An 18,915-nucleotide genomic window follows, 5' to 3' on the forward strand; every position below is an offset into this window, starting at 1 on the left:
AATGGCTGTAACGTATGTGTGATATCGGAGACACTCGATATCTTTAAAATAATATTTAGGTTTTACTGTATATAAACAGCTGCGGTGGGTTGGCACCCTGCCCAGGATTGGTTCCTGCCTTGTGCCCTGTGTTGGCTGGGATTGGCTCCAGCAGACCCCCGTGACCCTGTGTTCGGATTCAGTGGGTTAGTAAATGGATGGATGGATGGATGGATGGATATAAACAGTGTGTTTACATACATAATTTCAACAAATCTTACCTAATATCTAAGAGAATACAAAGGGTTTATGCTGTATAACTGTGCGGGGAATATTTAGAAACAGTGTGGGAGAGTTTATAAGGGCTTAAAAATATATAAAAATAACCATATAAACATATGGTTTCTACTTCGTGGATTTTCACCTTTCGTATTGTTTGATGGAGGAGCGATCACTGTGCAGTGTTAACCAAGCAGAGGCCTCAAGTGCTGGAAGACGTGGAAAAACTGTAGCTAGTGTGGCTGAACGAGAAGCAACTTGCAGGGGATATCGTAAGCGAGGCGATGTTATGCGAGAAAGCCAGGAAGATTCGTGGCGATTTACTGCAAGTTTAGTTTTCTTGGTTGTTTATGGATAGTTTTTGTATAAATTAAGGATTTTTCAAATTTTCCCTGTGCCTTAAACTCATTAAGAAAAGTGTTTACAGCGAGCGGTAGCGTGAACTCTTGCAATGTTAGTTTTCTCTGTTCAAGGTTTTCTCAGTGTTATTCAATGTTTTTACATTTAGTTTATTATTACACTGTGCATTCTATGGTATGATTAACTATTTTTGTGCTTAAAAATCTTAAAAAAAATATTTACATACAGTTCGTATGATCTGGAACGGATTAATTGTAGTTACATACAATCCTATGGGGGAAATTAGTTCAGGTCGCGACCAGAGTTTTGGAACGAATTACGGCCGTGACCCGAGGTTCCACTGTATATGCACTTGGAGTAAACCTGATATACAGTATACTGTAACTGTGATAACTGTTAATTAATTGGGATATATGTATTGTCCATACCACCCACTCCTACCAAAGCACTAGATAAAATAAGTGGTTTGTAAGTTGGCAGTCGTACAACTTTATCTTTCTTGTAAAAGTGTTTTTTGAGACACTGTGCATATTATCCAGGAATGTAATTAGATGAGACAAAGCAGCAGAACGGGCAAAACAAAGAACAGCAGAGGCTTTGAGAATCTGCAAACAAGAATTTTAAAAATGTCCCACACAGATATGCAGAAATCATGGCAGTTGGCATCACGCTTCAATACAAAATAATCAAGACAGAACTTCACATAAGCCCCAGGCGCTCGGTGCTCACTCACACAGGCCTTGCATTTTTCAGGCTTGTTATTAAGGCGATGAACATTCAGCAGACACCACTCCTCTGTCGTTTTTCTTTTTTAATTGTAACACAAAAGTCAACAGACTAGGGAGCGGGCACACTCACTGTGGTAGGGGCTCCCTGCACACCTGCATCATGGCTACGGGGAGCAGGCAGAGGCCACAGCACTGCACGCACCACCGAGCTGACGGGACACAAGCACACAGCAGCACATGTATTCCACGAATTACCCCTCGACTCCGATTCTAACTGTCCGTTTCCTTTGATAAAGTCCCTTAAGTCACACCAAAAAAAAAGCGTCAAGTTGATTTGTCCCACGCCGACTCTGAACATCCTCGGGGGCTTTCAACGTGACTGTTCTCAAAGTCAGGCAGCGGGGGGCACAACGCAAGTCAGCATCCTCTACACGAAATGTCAAGATGTCTTCGCCCACCTCCTGCCACACCAAAGCAAAATTCCCCACTGGCATGCTGAAGTCATCTCCCACAGATTGTAATAGGGTCACTCGTGACACACCTCAGTGCCAGTCGGGGTCGGGAAAGCTGCTGCCCTCTTGTCAGGTTCCATTCAGTCTCCAGGGTACAGAGAGGGTCAGTGGATTTCGATGTGAACCTGTAAGAAAGAAAGAAAAAATCTAAATTTGATCAAAACTCAGGTCATTGTACCTATAAAATACAACAGGGGTCTGTTTGGTGTGAACACCTCAAGAGCTTCATCATTAAGAGTTACATGGTTATACTGGTACCAAAAATGGTACTACACAACTTTTAAAACGTTACTAGAACAGCATTATGCAAAAATTGCTAACCTTGCTGCTAGAGTTTGAAGTGGACCAGAATTTTACCATTTCAACACACCTCTGACCAGGGCCGGACTAGGAAACTTCTTCAGGCCGGGAATCCCAAGTCTAATCCAGGAAAGGCCACCCAATATAATAATACATTTTATTTATTTGTCGGCGCCTGTCTAAACACTCAAGGACAACCGAACAATAGACAGAGCACAGATTATAAACAAAAGGAAAATACAAAAGTTGAAATCAGACAGAGCAATTGTAATCAAAGAGAAAAAGCGGTCTAAAAGAAATGAGTTTTAAATTTAGATTTGAAAAGGGAAAAATGATTCGATATTTCTAAGCTCAGATGGTAGCGAGTTCCAAAGGTGGCAAGACGGACGAAGGGGACAGTCAAGTGGATGGAGGAAGAGGATCCGAGGGTACGGGAGGGAATGGCAACACGGAGGAGGTCGGACAGATATGGACGGGCGAGGCTGTGGAGAGTCTTAAAAGTTAGTAGGAGAATTTTGAATTGAATTCAGAACTGAACTGGAAGCCAATGAAGCTGCTGCAAAAAGGGAGTGATAGTGATGGTTCCAGCAATGATGCGGGCAGCTGAATTCTGGACCAGTTGAAGCTTATAAAGAGATTTGCAAGAAAGACCAAAGAAAAGTGAATTGCAATAATCCAGACGAGAAGTGACCAGGCTATGAACAAGGATAGCAGTGGTGTGGGGAGTGAGTGGGGGGCGAATACGATTAATGTTACGCAGGTGGAAATATGCAGACCGGGAGATGTTATTGATGTGGGACAGAAAGGATAAAGTACTGTCAAGGATGACACCTGTGGGGAAGGGGAGACAGAGGAATTATCAATAACAAATGAAAAATGATCCGTTTTGGATAATGTGGATTTTGTACCAATGAGGAGAACCTCAGTTTTGTCACTTGTTATTTAATTTAAGCAAATCTGAAGAAAAACAAGATTTGATTTCTGCTATGCAATCGATAAGTGAGGAGGGTGGAAAGGAAGCAGTAGGTTTGCTAGTGAGATAGAGCTGGGGGTCATCAGCATAACAATGGGAGCTAATATTATATTTACGAAAGATATTACCAAGGGGGCGGCATGGTGGCGCAGTGGTAGCGCCGCTGCCTCGCAGTAAGGAGACCTGGGTTCACTTCCCGGGTCCTCCCTGTGTGGAGTTTGCATGTTCTCCCCGTGTCTGCCTGGGTTTCCTCCGGGCGCTCCGGTTTCCTCCCACAGTCCAAAGACATGCAGGTTAGGTGGATTGTCGATTCTACATTGGCCCTAATGTGTGCCCTGTGGTGAGTTGGCACCCTGCCCGGGATTGGTTCCTGTCTTGTGCCCTGTGTTGGCTGGGATTGGCTCCAGCAGACCCCCCGTGACCCTGTATTCGGATTCAGCGGGTTAGACAATGGATGGATGGAAATTTGAAGAAAACCAGGATTTGATTTCTGCTATGCAATCGATAAGTGAGGAGGGTGAGATAGAGCTGGGGGTCATCAGCATAACAGTGGAAGCTAATATTATATTTACGAAAGATATTACCAAGGGGGAGGCATGGTGGCACAGTGGTAGCGCTGCTGCCTCGCAGAAAGGAGACCTGGGTTCACTTCCCGGGTCCTCCCTGTGTGGAGTTTGCATGTTCTCCCCGTGTCTGCCTGGGTTTCCTCCCACAGTCCAAAGAGATACAGGTTAGGTGGATTGGCTGGGTGTGTTTGTGTGTGCCCTGTGGTGATTTGGCACCCTGCCCAGGATTGGTTCCTGTCTTGTGCCCTGTGTTGGCTGGGATTGGCTCCAGTAGACCCCCGTGACCCTGTGTTCGGATTCAGCGCGTTGGAAAACGGATGGATATTACCAAGGGGAAGGAGGTATGTCATGAAAAGGAGGGGCCCCAGGACAGAGCCCACCTGAAGTAACAGCGGTGGGTTGGGATGTGAAAGTTTTAAGCTGAACAAACTGAATGCGGCCTGAGAGGTAAGATCTGAACCCATCTAGTGGAGTGTGGGTAATGCCAATTTCTCTAAGATTATAAATAACAATGCTAGTAATTTTCTACAATTGATCGTCTGTTAAACCCTGGTAACACAAAGGAATGCCTCCAAAATACTTCCAGCGACACCTGTGAGGCTATTGCTGTATTTTTCAATCAAAAAAATGAATGATATTAGAAATAATATAGTATACCTCCCCAACACTGCAGATCCTCCTAAGCCCCTGTACTCCGTTATAAACAAATTAAATTCTTTCACCAGGATAGATTTACCTGATTTATATAAAATTATTTCTCAACTGAGACCCTCCACCTGCATCCTTTGATCCAATACCAACAAGTTCTTTTAAAGTAGTATCGGGCGTGCTAATTGATAGTATTCTGGACATAGTAAACTCGTCATTAGATACGGGGGTCTTCCCAGACTGTCTGCTGTAGTTAAACAACTACTCAAGAAAAATAATCTTGACCCCTCTGCTTCTGAAAATTTTAGACCCATTTCTAACCTGCCTTTCTTAAGTAAAATTCTAGAGAAGGCAGTCATTATGCAGCTAAATGACCACCTCAATAAACCTGCTATTCTTGATACATTTCAGTTGGGTTTTAGAACAAATCACAGCACAGAAACTGCACTCGTTAAAGAAGTAAATGACTTGCGGGTGAATGCAGACAGAGGCAGTCCATCTGTTCTCATCCTCTTAGATCTGAGCGGCGCATTTGACACCATTGATCACAACATTCTTAGAAATCGCCTTAGTCAATGGGTGGGCCTCTCTGGCAGGGTCTTAAATTGGTTTGAATCCTAACTGGCAGGTAGAAAATTCTTTGTTAGTTGTGGTAATTACAACTCAAAGACACATGATATCCGATATGGTGTTCCGCAAGGCTCTATCCTGGGTCCGCTGCACTTTTCGATCTACATGCTTCCATTAGGTCAGATTATCTCGAGGCATAACGTGAGTTACCACAGCTATGCTGATGACACACAGCTGTACTTATCAATAGCACCTGATGTCACCGACTCTGTTGTTTCACTAACACAATCGCTTATTTGTGTTTCTAATTGGATGAATAGTAATTTTCTCACACTAAATTAAGAGAAAACAGAAATTTTAGTGATTGGCAATAATGGATATAAAAGTCAAGACGGAGGTAAAGAACTTAGGGATAACTGTTGACTGTAACCTGAATTTTAAATTGCATATTAATCAGACCACTAGGACAGCATTTTTTCACTTAAGAAACATAGCAAAAGTTAGACCTCTTACAGTGGTGTGAAAAACTATTTGCCCCCTTCCTGATTCCTTATTCTTTTGCATGTTTGTCACACAAAATGTTTCTGATCATCAAACACATTTAACCATTAGTCAAATATAACACAAGTAAACACAAAATGCAGTTTTTAAATGATGGTTTTTATTATTTAGGGAGAAAAAATCCAAACCTACATGGCCCTGTGTGAAAAAGTAATTGCCCCCTTGTTCAAAAATAACCTAACTGTGGTGTATCACACCCGAGTTCAATTTCCTGATTACTGCCACACCTGAGTTCAATCAAGAAATCCCTTAAATAGGAGCTGCCTGACACAGAGGAGTAGACCAAAAGCACCTCAAAAGCTAGACATCATGCCAAGATCCAAAGAAATTCAGGAACAAATGAGAACAGAAGTAACTGAGATCTATCAGGCTGGTAAAGGTTATAAAGCCATTTCTAAAGCTTTGGGACTCCAGCGAACCACAGTGAGAGCCATTATCCACAAATGGCAAAAACATGGAACAGTGGTGAACCTTCCCAGGAGTGGCGGCCGACCAAAATTACCCCAAGAGCAGAGAGACGACTCATCCGAGAGGTCACAAAAGACCCCAGGATAACGTCTAAAGAACTGCAGGCCTCACTTGCCTCAATTAAGGTCAGTGTTCAAGACTCCACCATAAGAAAGAGACTGGGCAAAACGGCCTGCATGGCAGATTTCCAAGGCGCAAACCACTGTTAAGCAAAAGAACATTAGGGCTTGTCTCAATTTTGCTAAGAAACATCTCAATGATTGCCAAGACTTTTGGGAAAATACCTTGTGGACTGATGAGACAAAAGTTGAACTTTTGAAGGCAAATGTCCCGTTACATCTGGCGTAAAAGGAACACAGCATTTCAGAAAAGAACATCATACCAACAGTAAAATATGGTGGTGGTAGTGTGATGGTCTGGGGTTGTTTTGCTGCTTCAGGACCTGGAAGGCTTGCTGTGATAGATGGAACCATGAATTCTAGTGCCTACCAAAAAATCCTGAAGGAGAATGTCCGGCCATCTGTTCGTCAACTCAAGCTGAAGCGATCTTGGGTGCTGCAACAGGACAATGACCCAAAACACACCAGCAAATCCACCTCTGAATGGCTGAAGAAAAACAAAATGAAGACTTTGGAGTGGCCTAGTCAAAGTCCTGACCTGAATCCAATTGAGATGCTATGGCATGACCTTAAAAAGGCGGTTTATGCTAGAAAACCCTCAAATAAAGCTGAGTTACAACAATTCTGCAAAGATGAGTGGGCCAAAATTCCTCCAGAGCGCTGTAAAAGACTCATTGCAAGTTATCGCAAACGCTTGATTGCAGTTATTGCTGCTAAGGGTGGCCCAACCAGTTATTAGGTTCAGGGGGCAATTACTTTTTCACACAGGGCCATGTAGGTTTGGATTTTTTTTTCTCCCTAAATAATAAAAACCATCATTTAAAAACTGCATTTGGTGTTTACTTGTGTTATATTTGACTAATGGTTAAATGTGTTTGAGGATCAGAAACATTTTGTGTGACAAACATGCAAAAGAATAAGAAATCAGGAAGGGGGCAAATAGTTTTTCACACCACTGTATATCATTGAAAGATACTGATAAATGAGTTCACGAGTTTGTTTTCAGTCGACTAGATTACTGTAACGCACTCCTCTCAGGACCACCCAAAAAAAGACATAAATCGTTTGCAACGAGTGCAGAATGCAGTTGCTAGAATCCTAAAATGGAAAAGATATTTCAAACACATCTCTCCAGTTTTGATGTCACTACACTGGTTACCTGTGTCATTCAGAATCGATTTTAAAATACTGCTTATGGTTTACAAAGCCTTAAATAATCTCGTTCCATCTTATATATCGGAATGCCTGACACGTTATATTCCAAATCGTAACCTTAGATCCTCAAATGAGTGTCTCCTTAAAATTCCAAAAGCTAAACTTAAAAGAAGTGGTGAGGCGGGCGGCCTTCTGCTGCTATGCACCTAAAATCTGGAAAAGCCTGCCAATAGGAATTCGCCAGGCTGATACGGTGGAGCAGTTTAAAACACTGCTGAAAACACATTACTTTAACACGGCCTTCTCATAAGTTCACTTTAATTTAATTTAATCCTGATACTCTGTATATTCAATTTATTATCATAACTATTCATGGTGGCTCCAAAATCTGTACTAAGCTCTACTCTCCCTTCTGTTTCTTTTCTCGGTTTTCTGTGGTGGCGACCTGCGCCATCACCACCTAATCAAAGCACCGTGATGTCCTACATTGATGGATTAAAAGCCAGAAGTCTACATGACCGTCATCATCAAGTCCTTCCAAGAGAACCCTGAATACAACGAGGACTGTTTCATTTATGTTAGGTAGAATGCCCACAGGGGACTGGGTGGTCTCGTGGCCTGGAAACCCTGCAGATTTTATTTTTTTTCTCTCCAGCCACCTGGAGTTTTTTTGTTTTTTCTGTCCTCCCTGGCCATCGGACCTTATACTCTTATTCTATGTTAATTAGTGTTATCTTATTTTAATTCTTACTTTGTCTTTTATTTCTCTTTTCTTCATCATGTAAAGCACTTTGAGCGACATTATCTGTATGAAAATGTGCTATACTGCAGTGGGCTGGCGCCCTACCCAAGGTTTGTTCCTGCCTTGCGGCCCTATGTTGGCTGAGATTGGCTCCAGCAGAGCCCCCCGTGACCCTGTAGTTAGGATATAGCGGGTTGGATGATGGATGGATGGAAAATGTGCTAAATAAATAGCTGGTTTAGTGATCAGTCATTTGCTTTGGTATAATAGTGCTTGGTACCTGTACTGAGGTGTGAAAGCTAATATTGCTACAAAAGTCGAAATTTAGTATCGACCCAACAACATCATCAACATATTTGCAAAAACCTCAAGTAACCTTTTTTCACGTTGTCATTGTGGGGTGTTGTGTGCAGAATTCTGAGGAAAAAATGAATTTAATCTATTTCGGAATAAGGCTGTAACATAACAAAATGTGGAAAAAGTGATGCGCTGTGAATACTTTCCGGATGCTCTGTATAAAGCCGCGTCAGGGATGTGGATCTAAAAAAGAAAGGGAAACCACACTGGAACAGTAGCACTGCTTTGACGCTGGGTGCCGCCAATCTGCAAAATCGAGCAGAGAACTTGCGTACGACAGGGTTGGAGCTACCGTGAAAATGTGCGTGGCTTTACGCCAAGTTTAGGTTTTACACATCGTGATTTGAACGTGGAAACATTTGTACGCAACATTTTTGTGCATACGCACCATTTATACATGAGGCCCCAGGCCTTCAGGAACAGATGAATCAATGACAAGAGTTCTTTGGCCACAGTATCAATAGACATGTTTGACAGCATTTCAGGAAAAGAACCTCACATTAACTGTGAAGCACGGTGGTGAAAATGTTCTGATATGGGGTTGCTTTGCTGCCTCAGTCATTGAGTCAACTATACACAGTGGGTACGGAAAGTATTCAGACCCCCTTCAATTTTTCACTCTTTGTAATATTGCAGCCATTTGCTAAAATCATTTCAATTAATTTTTTCCTCATTAATGTACACACAGCACCCCATATTGACAGACAAAAAAAAAGAATTTTTGAAATTGTTGCAGATTTATTAAAAAACAAAAACTGAAATATCACATGGTCCCAAGTATTCAGACCCTTTGCTGTGACACTCATATATTTAACTCCGGTGCTTTCCATTTCTTCTGATCATCCTTGAGGTCACCTTCATTTGAGTCCAGCTGTGTTTGATGATACTGATTGGACTTGATTAGGAAAGCCACACACCTGTCTGTCTATATAAGACCTTACAGCTCACAATGCATGTCAGAGCAAATGAGAATCATGAGGTCAAAGGAACTGCCTGAAGAGCTCAGAGACAGAATTGTGGCAAGGCACAGATCTGGCCAAGGTTACAAAAACATTTCTGCTGCACTTAAGGTTCCCAAGAGCACAGTGGCCTCCATAATCTTTAAATTGAAGACGTTTGGGACGACCAGAACCCTTCCTAGAGCTGGCCGTCCGGCCAAGTTGAGCTACCGGGGGAGAAGAGCCTTGGTGAGAGAGGTAAAGAAGAACCCAAAGATCACTTTGGCTGAGCTCCAGAGATGCAGTCAGGAGATGGGAGAAAGTTGTAGAAAGTCAACCATCACTGCAGCCCTCCACCAGTTAGGGCTTTATGGCAGAGTGGCCTGTCAGATGCCTCTCCTCAGTGCAAGACACATGACAGCCCGCATGGAGTTTGCTAAAAGACACCTGAAGGACTCTGAGATGGTGAGAAATAAGATTCTCTGATCTGATGAGACCAAGATAGAACTTTTTGGCCTTAATTCTAAGCGGTATGTGTGGAGACAACCAGGCACTGCTCATCACTTGTCCAATACAGTCCCACAGTGAAGCATGGCGGTGGCAGCATCATGCTGTGGGGGTGTTTTCAGCTGCAGGGACAGGACGACTGGTTGCAATCGAGGGAAAGATGAATGCGGCCAAGTACAGGGATATCCTGGACAAAAACCTTCTCCAGAGTGCTAAGGACCTCAGACTGGGCCGAAGGTTTACCTTCCAACAAGACAATGGCCCTAAGCACACAGCTAAAATAACGAAGGAGTGGCTTCACAACAACTCTGTGACTGTTCTTGAATGGCCCAGCCAGAGCCCTGACTCTGGAGAGACCTAAAAATGGCTGTCCACCAACGTTTACCATCCAACCTGACAGAAGTGGAGAGGATCTGCAAGGAGGAATGGCAGAGGATCCCCAAATCCAGGTGTGAAAAACTTGTTGCATCTTTCCCAAGAACACTCATGGCTGTATGAGCTCAAAAGGGGGCTTCTACTAAATACTGAGGGTTCAAAGGGTCTGAATACTTAGGACCATGTGATATTTCAGTTTTTCTTTTTTAATAAATCTGCAACAATTTCAAAAATTCTTTTTTTGTCTGTCAATATGGGGTGCTGTGTGTACATTAATGAGGGAAAAAATTAATTTAAATGATTTTAGCAAATGGCTGCAATATAACAAAGAGTGAAAAATTGAAGGGGGTCTGAATACTTTCCGTACCCACTGTAGAATAAGCCAGAAGTAATGGCACAAACAGGCAAGGACAGGGATAAGCAGATCAACAAGGAGAACCATTGAGAAAACACACACACTGCATGAGAGACAACAAACATGGGGCTCAGTGGTGACATACAAACTAAACAATGAGAAGCAGTGACATACATATAAAGCCAGGGATAAGTGGTGACAGATACACAGACAGGTAGGAACAAAAATGAGCAGCTGAACAAGGAGACCAGTGAGACACAAACAAACAAACATGACATACACAGAGAGCCAGGTGATGACATGAATGGTGACAGACACAGACAGGCAATGTCATGGCAACAAAGGGTTACAGACAAAAGCCAGAACTGAAAGGTGACATAGAAACTGAGCCGGGAAGGTAATGACACAAAAAGATAGACACGAGAGGTGACTGATGCACAGACGCAAGGATTAGCAACTGAACAAAGAGGACCATTGATACACACAAACACAGTCGGAGAGCAGACATGACGGACACACACACACAAACTGGACAAGAGACAGCAAACGGGGTTCACAGTGACATACAACCTAAACCCGTGGTTCCCAAACTCGGTCTCGAGAACCCACTGTGGCTGCAGATTTTTATCCCAGCCATATTCAATTAGTGATAATAATTAATCTCATTTTATTTAGCTGGTCTTTTCCCCCCCCCCCTTCTCTTATTCTGCTTTTAGATTAGCGCAGCAGTATGATTTTTACCTTTATTAGACATTTAGAAATATTCCTACTTTTGCTTTAAAACACTTACCTCTCTTTTGTTATTTTTCGTATCCTAATAATGATGATAATTAAAAACAAACAAAACTGACAGCCAGGGAAACAACCCTGAATGATGAAAGGCTGCAATAACTTTAGCGTCAGACCGACTAATTAGTAGATAATAAATGAAACAATCAGAACAAGCGGCACGGTGGCGCAGTGGTAGCGCTGCTGCCTCGCAGTTAGGAGACCCGGGTTCGCTTCCCAGGTCTTCCCTCCGTGGAGTTTGCATGTTCTCCCCGTGTCTGCGTGGGTTTCCTCCCACAGTCCAAAGACATGAAGGTTAGGTGGATTGGTGATTCTAAATTGGCCCTAGTGTGTGCTTGGTGTGTGGTTGTGTTTGTGTGTGTCCTGCGGTGGGTTGGCACCCTGCCCAGGATTGGTTCCTGCCTTGTGCCCTGTGTTGGCTGGGATTGGCTTCAGCACACCCCCGTGACCCTGTGTTTGGATTCAGCGGGTTGGATAATGGATGGATGGACAATCAGGACACCTGGAGGAGCAGAATGAAATTCAGGATGAAAATTGTTAAAAAAAAGAACAAAAAACTACCCCGTTATAAGTGTTTAGTACATTTTACCAAACTTAGTTTTGTTATTTCTCCATTGACTCCAAAACACAGAAACTGGGAAGTTAACAGCTCACTTAATTGGGCTAGGAGTCCAATTGGTTGGAACAAAAATCTGCAGCCAAAGGGGGTCCCCCAGGTCCGAGTTTGGGAATCACTGACCTAAACCATGAGAAGCTGTGACATAAATATAGAGCCAAGGAAGCGTGATGGTGACATAAAAATGGAGACAGAAGAGATAATGACACATAAAATGAGCCAGGGGCAAGGAATCGCACACATACAGACAGACAGACAGACACAAACTGAGCAAGAGACACACACACACACACACACACACACACAGGAATGATTAGTGACCTTACAAACTGAGCCGGAAGTAATGACACACTGTGATACGCTTGAATGGTGACAGATACACAGCCAGGTAGGGACACGGATAAGCAGTTGAACAAGGAGAACCATGGAGAAAACACACACAAACTGAAGGAGTGTCCACAAACATGGGGCTCAGTAGTGACATAGAAACTAAACAATGAGAAGCAGTGACATACATATAGAGCCAGGGTTAAGTGGTGACAGATACACAGACAGGTAGGGACACGGATAAGCAGTTGAACGCGGAGAACCATTGAGAAACCAACCACACACAAACTGAAGGAGAGACAATCGATTGCACACACAAACATGGGGATCAATGGTGAGATGCAAATTAACAAGCTGAAGCAATGACATAAACACAGAGCCAGGGATAAGAGGTGACAGACACAGAGATGGAAGCCAAAAAGGGATATAGACAAAGCCAGGATAAAAAGGTGACATGGACTGAACAATTAATGACACACAGCGATAAGCGGTGAAGAGCAAAGGTACAAGGTACACACACACACACACACACAGAGCTGGGGTGACTGGGAGCAGACAGACAGACATACACACACACACACGCAAAGAGGGACAGGCAAAGACAGCAATGGTGACATAAAAACTGAACAAAGATAGGCAAAGACACACAAAGTCATATAATATGATGCAGGGACAAGCAAGCATCAATCACACACACACAGTGGGAGCACAAAAAAGCAATGATATACACAAACCACCATATTAAAAAGAAAAAAGGGATCAATGGTGGTGTACACCGAGTGGCCAGTTTATTAGGTACACCCCATCTAATTTTATTTTTTTTTTTTTTAATTTTTATTACTATTTAATTTAATATTGTTTCTTTGTATCAGTATACCGCTGCTGGATTATGTGAATTTCCCCTTGGGATTAATAAAGTATCTATCTATCTATCTAGGCAGGCTCCATTGTAGGTGTAAAGTTGGACAGTTTAACATCTGTGGCAGAGCAACGGGCACTAAGCAAACTCCTGTCAATCATAAATAATCCACTGAACAGTGTCATCTCCAGGCACAGGAGTAGCTTCAGTGACAGACTTTTGTCACCGTCCTGCTCCACTGACAGACTGAGGAGATCGTTCCTACCCCACACTATGCGACTCTTCAATTCCACCCGGGGGAGTAAATCCATCCATCCATCCATTTTCTAACCCGCTGAATCCGAATACAGGGTCACGGGGGTCTGCTGGAGCCAATCCCAGCCAACACAGGGCACAAGGCAGGAACCAATCCTGGGCAGGGTGCCAACACACACAAACACACCCACACACCAGGGCCAATTTAGAATCACCAATCCACCTAGCCTGCATGTCTTTGGACTGTGGGAGGAAACCGGAGCGCCCGGAGGAAACCCACACAGACACGGGGAGAACATGCAAACTCCACGCAGGGAGGACCCGGGAAGCGAACCCGGGTCTCCTAACTGCGAGGCAGCAGCGCTACCACTGCGCCACCGTGCCGCCCCGGGGGAGTAAATGCTAACATTAATTTTATTTTAATTCTTTTAATTTTTATTACTCTTTAATTTAATATTGTTTCTTTGTATCAGTATATCGCTGCTGGATTATGTGAATTTCCCCTTGGGATTAATAAAGTATCTATCTATCTTCACACCAGAGCCAGGAGGAGAAAAAAAAAAAAAATCACACAGGTTAATTATTTACTTATTAAATTATGACAAATGCACTTTGGATTAGAAAAACTGAAAGCAGACTACCGCTTTGGGAAAACAGCACAATGAAAGACACGCAGTGGCTCGGATTTGTTGGCAAGTCAGTTGCCTTGGCGACAGTTGGACTTTCCCTTGATCGGAAGTCCCGCCTGGAGCTCAGTGCTGATGGGATAGGCACCTTGTAAACCCTGAACTAGACAATCAGGTTAGAAAATGGACGAGAAATCAACCCAAATGCTGTGCTGTGTAACTGCCAAATACAACCGATGCTCCTAGAAGGCCATCTCGCGTTCACCAGCCCATCTTTCCCATCCCTAGTGGCAGTAGGTTCTTTTTTGAAGCCTACACAGAACATCTAGAATTTAAAGGCAGTGTAATTGATGAGCCCCTTAATTGAGTTTTAGGATTACAGAAAGCTGGAAACCATCCCAGCAGTACTGACAGGGGGGTGCCAGGCCTGGATGAGATGCCAGTCCATTTCAGGATGAACTTACGCCGAGGTCCCCACTAACTCTCAAAGAGTCGATTCAGTGGCACCAGTTAACCAGAGTACATGGTGGGGGGAAATAAAAGTCAGTGTGTGTACATGCACACACAAACCCAGAATAAGGTGGGTAACCTGGCTAAGGCAGAAATGCGATTTCTTAAAAATCCGTTTACATGCGCAAGAGTTCTACTCTGGCAAAATGCTCCAATGTCATTAGAGTGCACAAAAAAGAATTAAATGTCATCATGACCCCCAAAACAAGAAGGCAGCCTGTGTTCATTTTCTTGTGTTTTATAAACTAGTTTAGTCCTTCAGGTAGTGGAAAGTAAATAACATTCATCCCTCCATCCTCATTTTAAATCCTAAGCCACCAATAATTTGCCGTATGAAAGCTGAGCCACTTTGTCACCTGATCACACAGATTTAAAATCTCGACAGCAAACAGCCGGATGAAAACTAAATTGACTCTTTATTAATATGTTTCTGTTACCGGATTGTATACAGCACGCTCTTTTCTGCTTGGCTGTGTGACTGAGCTCTACAAAGGAGCGGCATACTGGAATGAGTGCTTCTTGCTTTTACACCCAGTGCTGCTGGGATGATCACAACACAGCTATTTTTACTTTGATAAAAAAAATAAGTATTGCGTTATGTTACTCATTACTTTAACAAGTAATTGGACAAAGTAAGGCACATTACATTTACCGCGTTACCCGCAGCACCGCTCCCAAGATTAAGCTGTTGAGCTTAATTAGCACTGCACACTTGGCTCATCAACATAAATTCAGAGATTTCTGAAATATTGAGACAGATTAGTTCAACCAAGGTAAGGTATAATGCAGTTAGTCGGGTGGTCATTTGCCTCAGGAACTTTATCCTCAGGAAGCTTCTAACTTTTGCTGCTGAAAGCGTTCATGAAGCTAAGCAGTGCAACAGACATGTGCATTTTTACTTTCTCGATTTCAAGCATTCACGCGATTTTATTAGTAACCTCATTTTTAGTTTCACAGGGAAGAGGAAAAGAGGAAGGCCTAAGAGAAGGTTTATGGATGTGGTGAGAGGGGAAATGAAGATGATGGGTGTCACAGAGCGAGATGCAGAGGACAGAAAGAAATGGAAGAAGGTGATCTGCTGTGGTGACTACTAATGGGAGCAGCCGAAACAAGAAGATGATTTGCAAGCTGCACAGTTATGCGCAAAGGGGCACGATGTGCACAATTTTACAGAGAGGCTAATAACCTACTAGACGCTCCACCGGTTTTATTTATCCTTCTGTTGTAAAGATCTCCCCGTTCATCTGCTGCATATTTTCATTATTTTTTTTTTTTTATTTGATATCTCTCTATTATAAAAAAAAAAAATCTTGGGCAGGCAGACTAGGGAGACAAGACGTGATCTTCTCAGAAGACAATTTGAAGTCCCGCGACAGACATTTTAACCAGCTCCCAGCTCTTAAAACAATGACAAGCGGCAAGCAAAACACGCAGCTCGCAGCAGATGATTCGACCGCTTCTCCTTGCATGCGTTCAGCCACCCTAACCCCCCCCTTCACAATGCGAGCAGCAGAGACACGAAGTGGTAAAAAGGACGGCGGCTGTACAGGCTTTAAAATGATCGACCCCCCGCTCACAATGCGAGCAGCGTTGTACGTCCTGTAAGAAACAGATGTAACCACGCCCGGGGCCAGAAATAAAGGACAAGTATTGTTTTTACAACGTCACGCGAGACAAGGCAGTGAGCCATCATTTAAAACAAGTCCACGGACATGTAACCTAGCAGTTGTTGGACTGCTTTTGGCAGACAAGCATCATGTGCTCCCAGCTCTTAAAACAATGACATGCGACAAGCACAACAGGCAGAAAGACAGCAGATGATCCGACGGCATCTCCTTAGTGTGCGTTCAGCCATCCCTTCCCTCCACAACGCGAGCAGCATTATACGTCCTGTGAGAAAGAGATGTAACCACGCCTGGGGCCGGAAATAAAGGACAAATATTGTTTTTAGAAAAGTTTTTAAAGTAAAAGTGAAAATAATGCATATGTAACAATTCCCATGAAAATAACAATCTCTTTAAATTGTATATCCGGTAAACCAAACACAGGGGTGGGGGAGCGAAGCGAGCGGGGGGCGGAGCTCCCCTAGTTAGATTAAATAAAACAAATAAAAAAAATAAATAAAAAATCAGGTTGTGCGTTGCAATTATGCCCATCAAAGTGTAGTGCAAGTCCATTGGACTCCAAGCCCAGGCGTGCAAAGTCAGTGATGTAGCTTAGTGAGTGTTCCGGAATGTTGGCTGCGGGTTTGGTGTTGGAGAATCAGTGATTCATTACAGCAGCACATAGGAGGGAAGTAAAAACTGGCTACATACCACTGAGGCAGCTGAAGCCATCATTGATCACAGTCTCAGGGTTAATAGTCAACTCGCCTCTGCTATGCTCCCCATACCCCGAGACCCCCCATGGAACTCAAACTCTTAGTAAAAAAAGGTCACAGAATTCTAGGGAATGACTAGTGTGAAAAAATGTTTTGCATACTACCAATTTTATTTTGTGTAGGGCATCTTATGGGTTATTTCATGGTTACTGTGTTACAAAAAGTGCATATTATCAGAAGTAATACAGACCTATAAAAATTTTTTTAATGCAGTAAAGTGTATTTTCAGCAATTTCTAGAGAAAGATGACAATTTGTGGTGGTTGTGGGTACCCAACTCCCTATTTTCCATAGGGTCAATGTGTAGGTTGGTCCACCTTATCCATAGGATATGGTTCCAGCCATCTAGAAAACAGATGCCCATTAACCACAGATGCTCAGGATTTATATAAAATAACATATAGATGATTGAGTGCACAAAGAGAGCACGAGGGCAGGGCAAGGGCTGGCCGGGCTTGGGTATGCCGCATCGGCCTCCACAGGTTATTTCTTGTACGTATTTAGCGGGTGTGTGAAGATTTTAAAAGGTTTTTGTCAAGCATATTCTGGATTTTTTTTTTTTTTTTAATAAAATGTCAAACCGGAGTTGCTCCAAACTGCGGATGACAAACTCACGAATAAGGTGGGACAAGTGTAGTAACATTAACATCTTTGATTTCTGTGCCATTCTTTAGGACCATTATCCATCCCCATGAAAGCTGAGGATTTACTGTGCACACATACTGTGTATATATATATATATATATATATATATACATATACACACACACACACTCACTTATAATGTGTCTGAGTCTAGGTATATAGCAAATACTTAAGAAAAAGAATAATGAAAAAGCAGACCGAGAAAAATGGAAGGATGTACAGTTAATAACTTGTCTCCTGCTAATACAACTTTTTTTGAATTGTCTCTGAAGAGATGCCACGCAGGCAGATCAGAGCTGAGCCCGTGTGTGTATTGAGCAGGGCGTCAAAAGTTGAACCCAAATCAAGAACCCTAACACCACCTTCTCCAATCAGTCTCGAACTCCTGCTTCTCCCGACTGCACAGAGGGGATGACAGCTCAAACATCAACTACCATCTTCCGTTTTTTCCACTCACCCACACTGTGTGAGGAGAGCCTAACAACAAGACCTCAATGTTTAATTTAACTCTTCTCCCCTTTGCCAACACCGCCCCTGTTCCACGACTCTGATCGGACTCGAGCCGCACCCGACTTCTGCGACACGGACGAAGACAAGACAAGCACGGGCCTCGCACCTGTAGTCGTACGTTGAACATCATGGAGGCGATGAGGTACAAATAGGGGAACTTGATCCGGAGTTTCCAGGCCAGCTCAAAGAAAATAAGCAGGGTGCGGGTGAGCCCTTTAGAAAACGCCCGGTACGATCTGCCGGCAGGTCCCGAAAACCGGACGACCAAATCCATCAGACCCGCCATGCAGGACCGCACCAGGTGGGACTGGAAGGAGGAAACGGCGCCGTTTTGCCCCACTCAACTACAACTATCGAACTGGACACAGATGGCCATTTAACGTGAAAAGTATCCGGGCCGATTAGCAACAACGAACTAGACACATGACGCGGACTTTCAGGAAGTCGTGTTTCGTCACTTCCACTTAGGGACCGCCCCCTAACCCGGAAGACTGGTGTTAACGTTTGTCTCGATTCCGCTATTTTATTTTATTTATTTATTTTGTTCATTATGTTTTCATAAATGTCGGAAAAGAGCAAAACACGTCCCAATATTTTAAAATGAGACCTTTTGTGTTTGTCCTGCTGTGACTCCTGGCAAGAAACTTAGTGGCTGTGCGAGTGGCTTAACGAACCTAGTATGCACTAGGACTAGTATGCAGTATGCTTTGGATTTGATGAAGAACTACGTAAACGTGCATCTGGAAAAAAGTGGAAAAAGAAAAGAATTTTCTCAGAGGTTTTCATTCAGCAGATTAGAAACTCTGAAGGTGTATTATTATTGTAAAATAATTTATGATAATAAAGTACAATATAAAGTAGGCCTATAGTATAAAGACTCTTTATGAATTTAAATAAAACCTGATCA

General features: G+C 43.1%; 1 protein-coding gene across 1 annotated transcript; it reads right to left on the reverse strand.

Annotated features, from left to right (window-relative positions):
* Positions 1-1,219: 1,219 nt before the first annotated feature.
* LOC120542836 (small integral membrane protein 10-like protein 2A) lies at positions 1,220-18,450 on the reverse strand. The gene is made up of 2 exons (XM_039775521.1): positions 18,115-18,450; positions 1,220-1,983 (listed from the first exon to the last, which is right to left on the reverse strand). The coding sequence occupies exons 1-2, from the start codon at positions 18,292-18,294 to the stop codon at positions 1,963-1,965; spliced, it is 201 nt and encodes a 66-aa protein (XP_039631455.1). The 5' UTR covers positions 18,295-18,450; the 3' UTR covers positions 1,220-1,962.
* Positions 18,451-18,915: the final 465 nt, after the last annotated feature.

The sequence above is a fragment of the Polypterus senegalus genome, chromosome 13 (assembly GCF_016835505.1).
Source record: "Polypterus senegalus isolate Bchr_013 chromosome 13, ASM1683550v1, whole genome shotgun sequence".
Classification (NCBI taxonomy): Eukaryota; Metazoa; Chordata; class Cladistia; order Polypteriformes; family Polypteridae; genus Polypterus; species Polypterus senegalus.

Excerpts from the sequence above, each read along its gene's own strand:
- LOC120542836 (XM_039775521.1), bottom strand. The coding sequence starts at position 18,294 with ATGGCGGGTCTGATGGATTTGGTCGTCCGGTTTTCGGGACCTGCCGGC. Across the intron at positions 1,984-18,114 it reads TGTTCAACGTACGACTACAG|GTTCACATCGAAATCCACTG; the intron begins GTGCGAGGCCCG and ends TCTTTCTTACAG.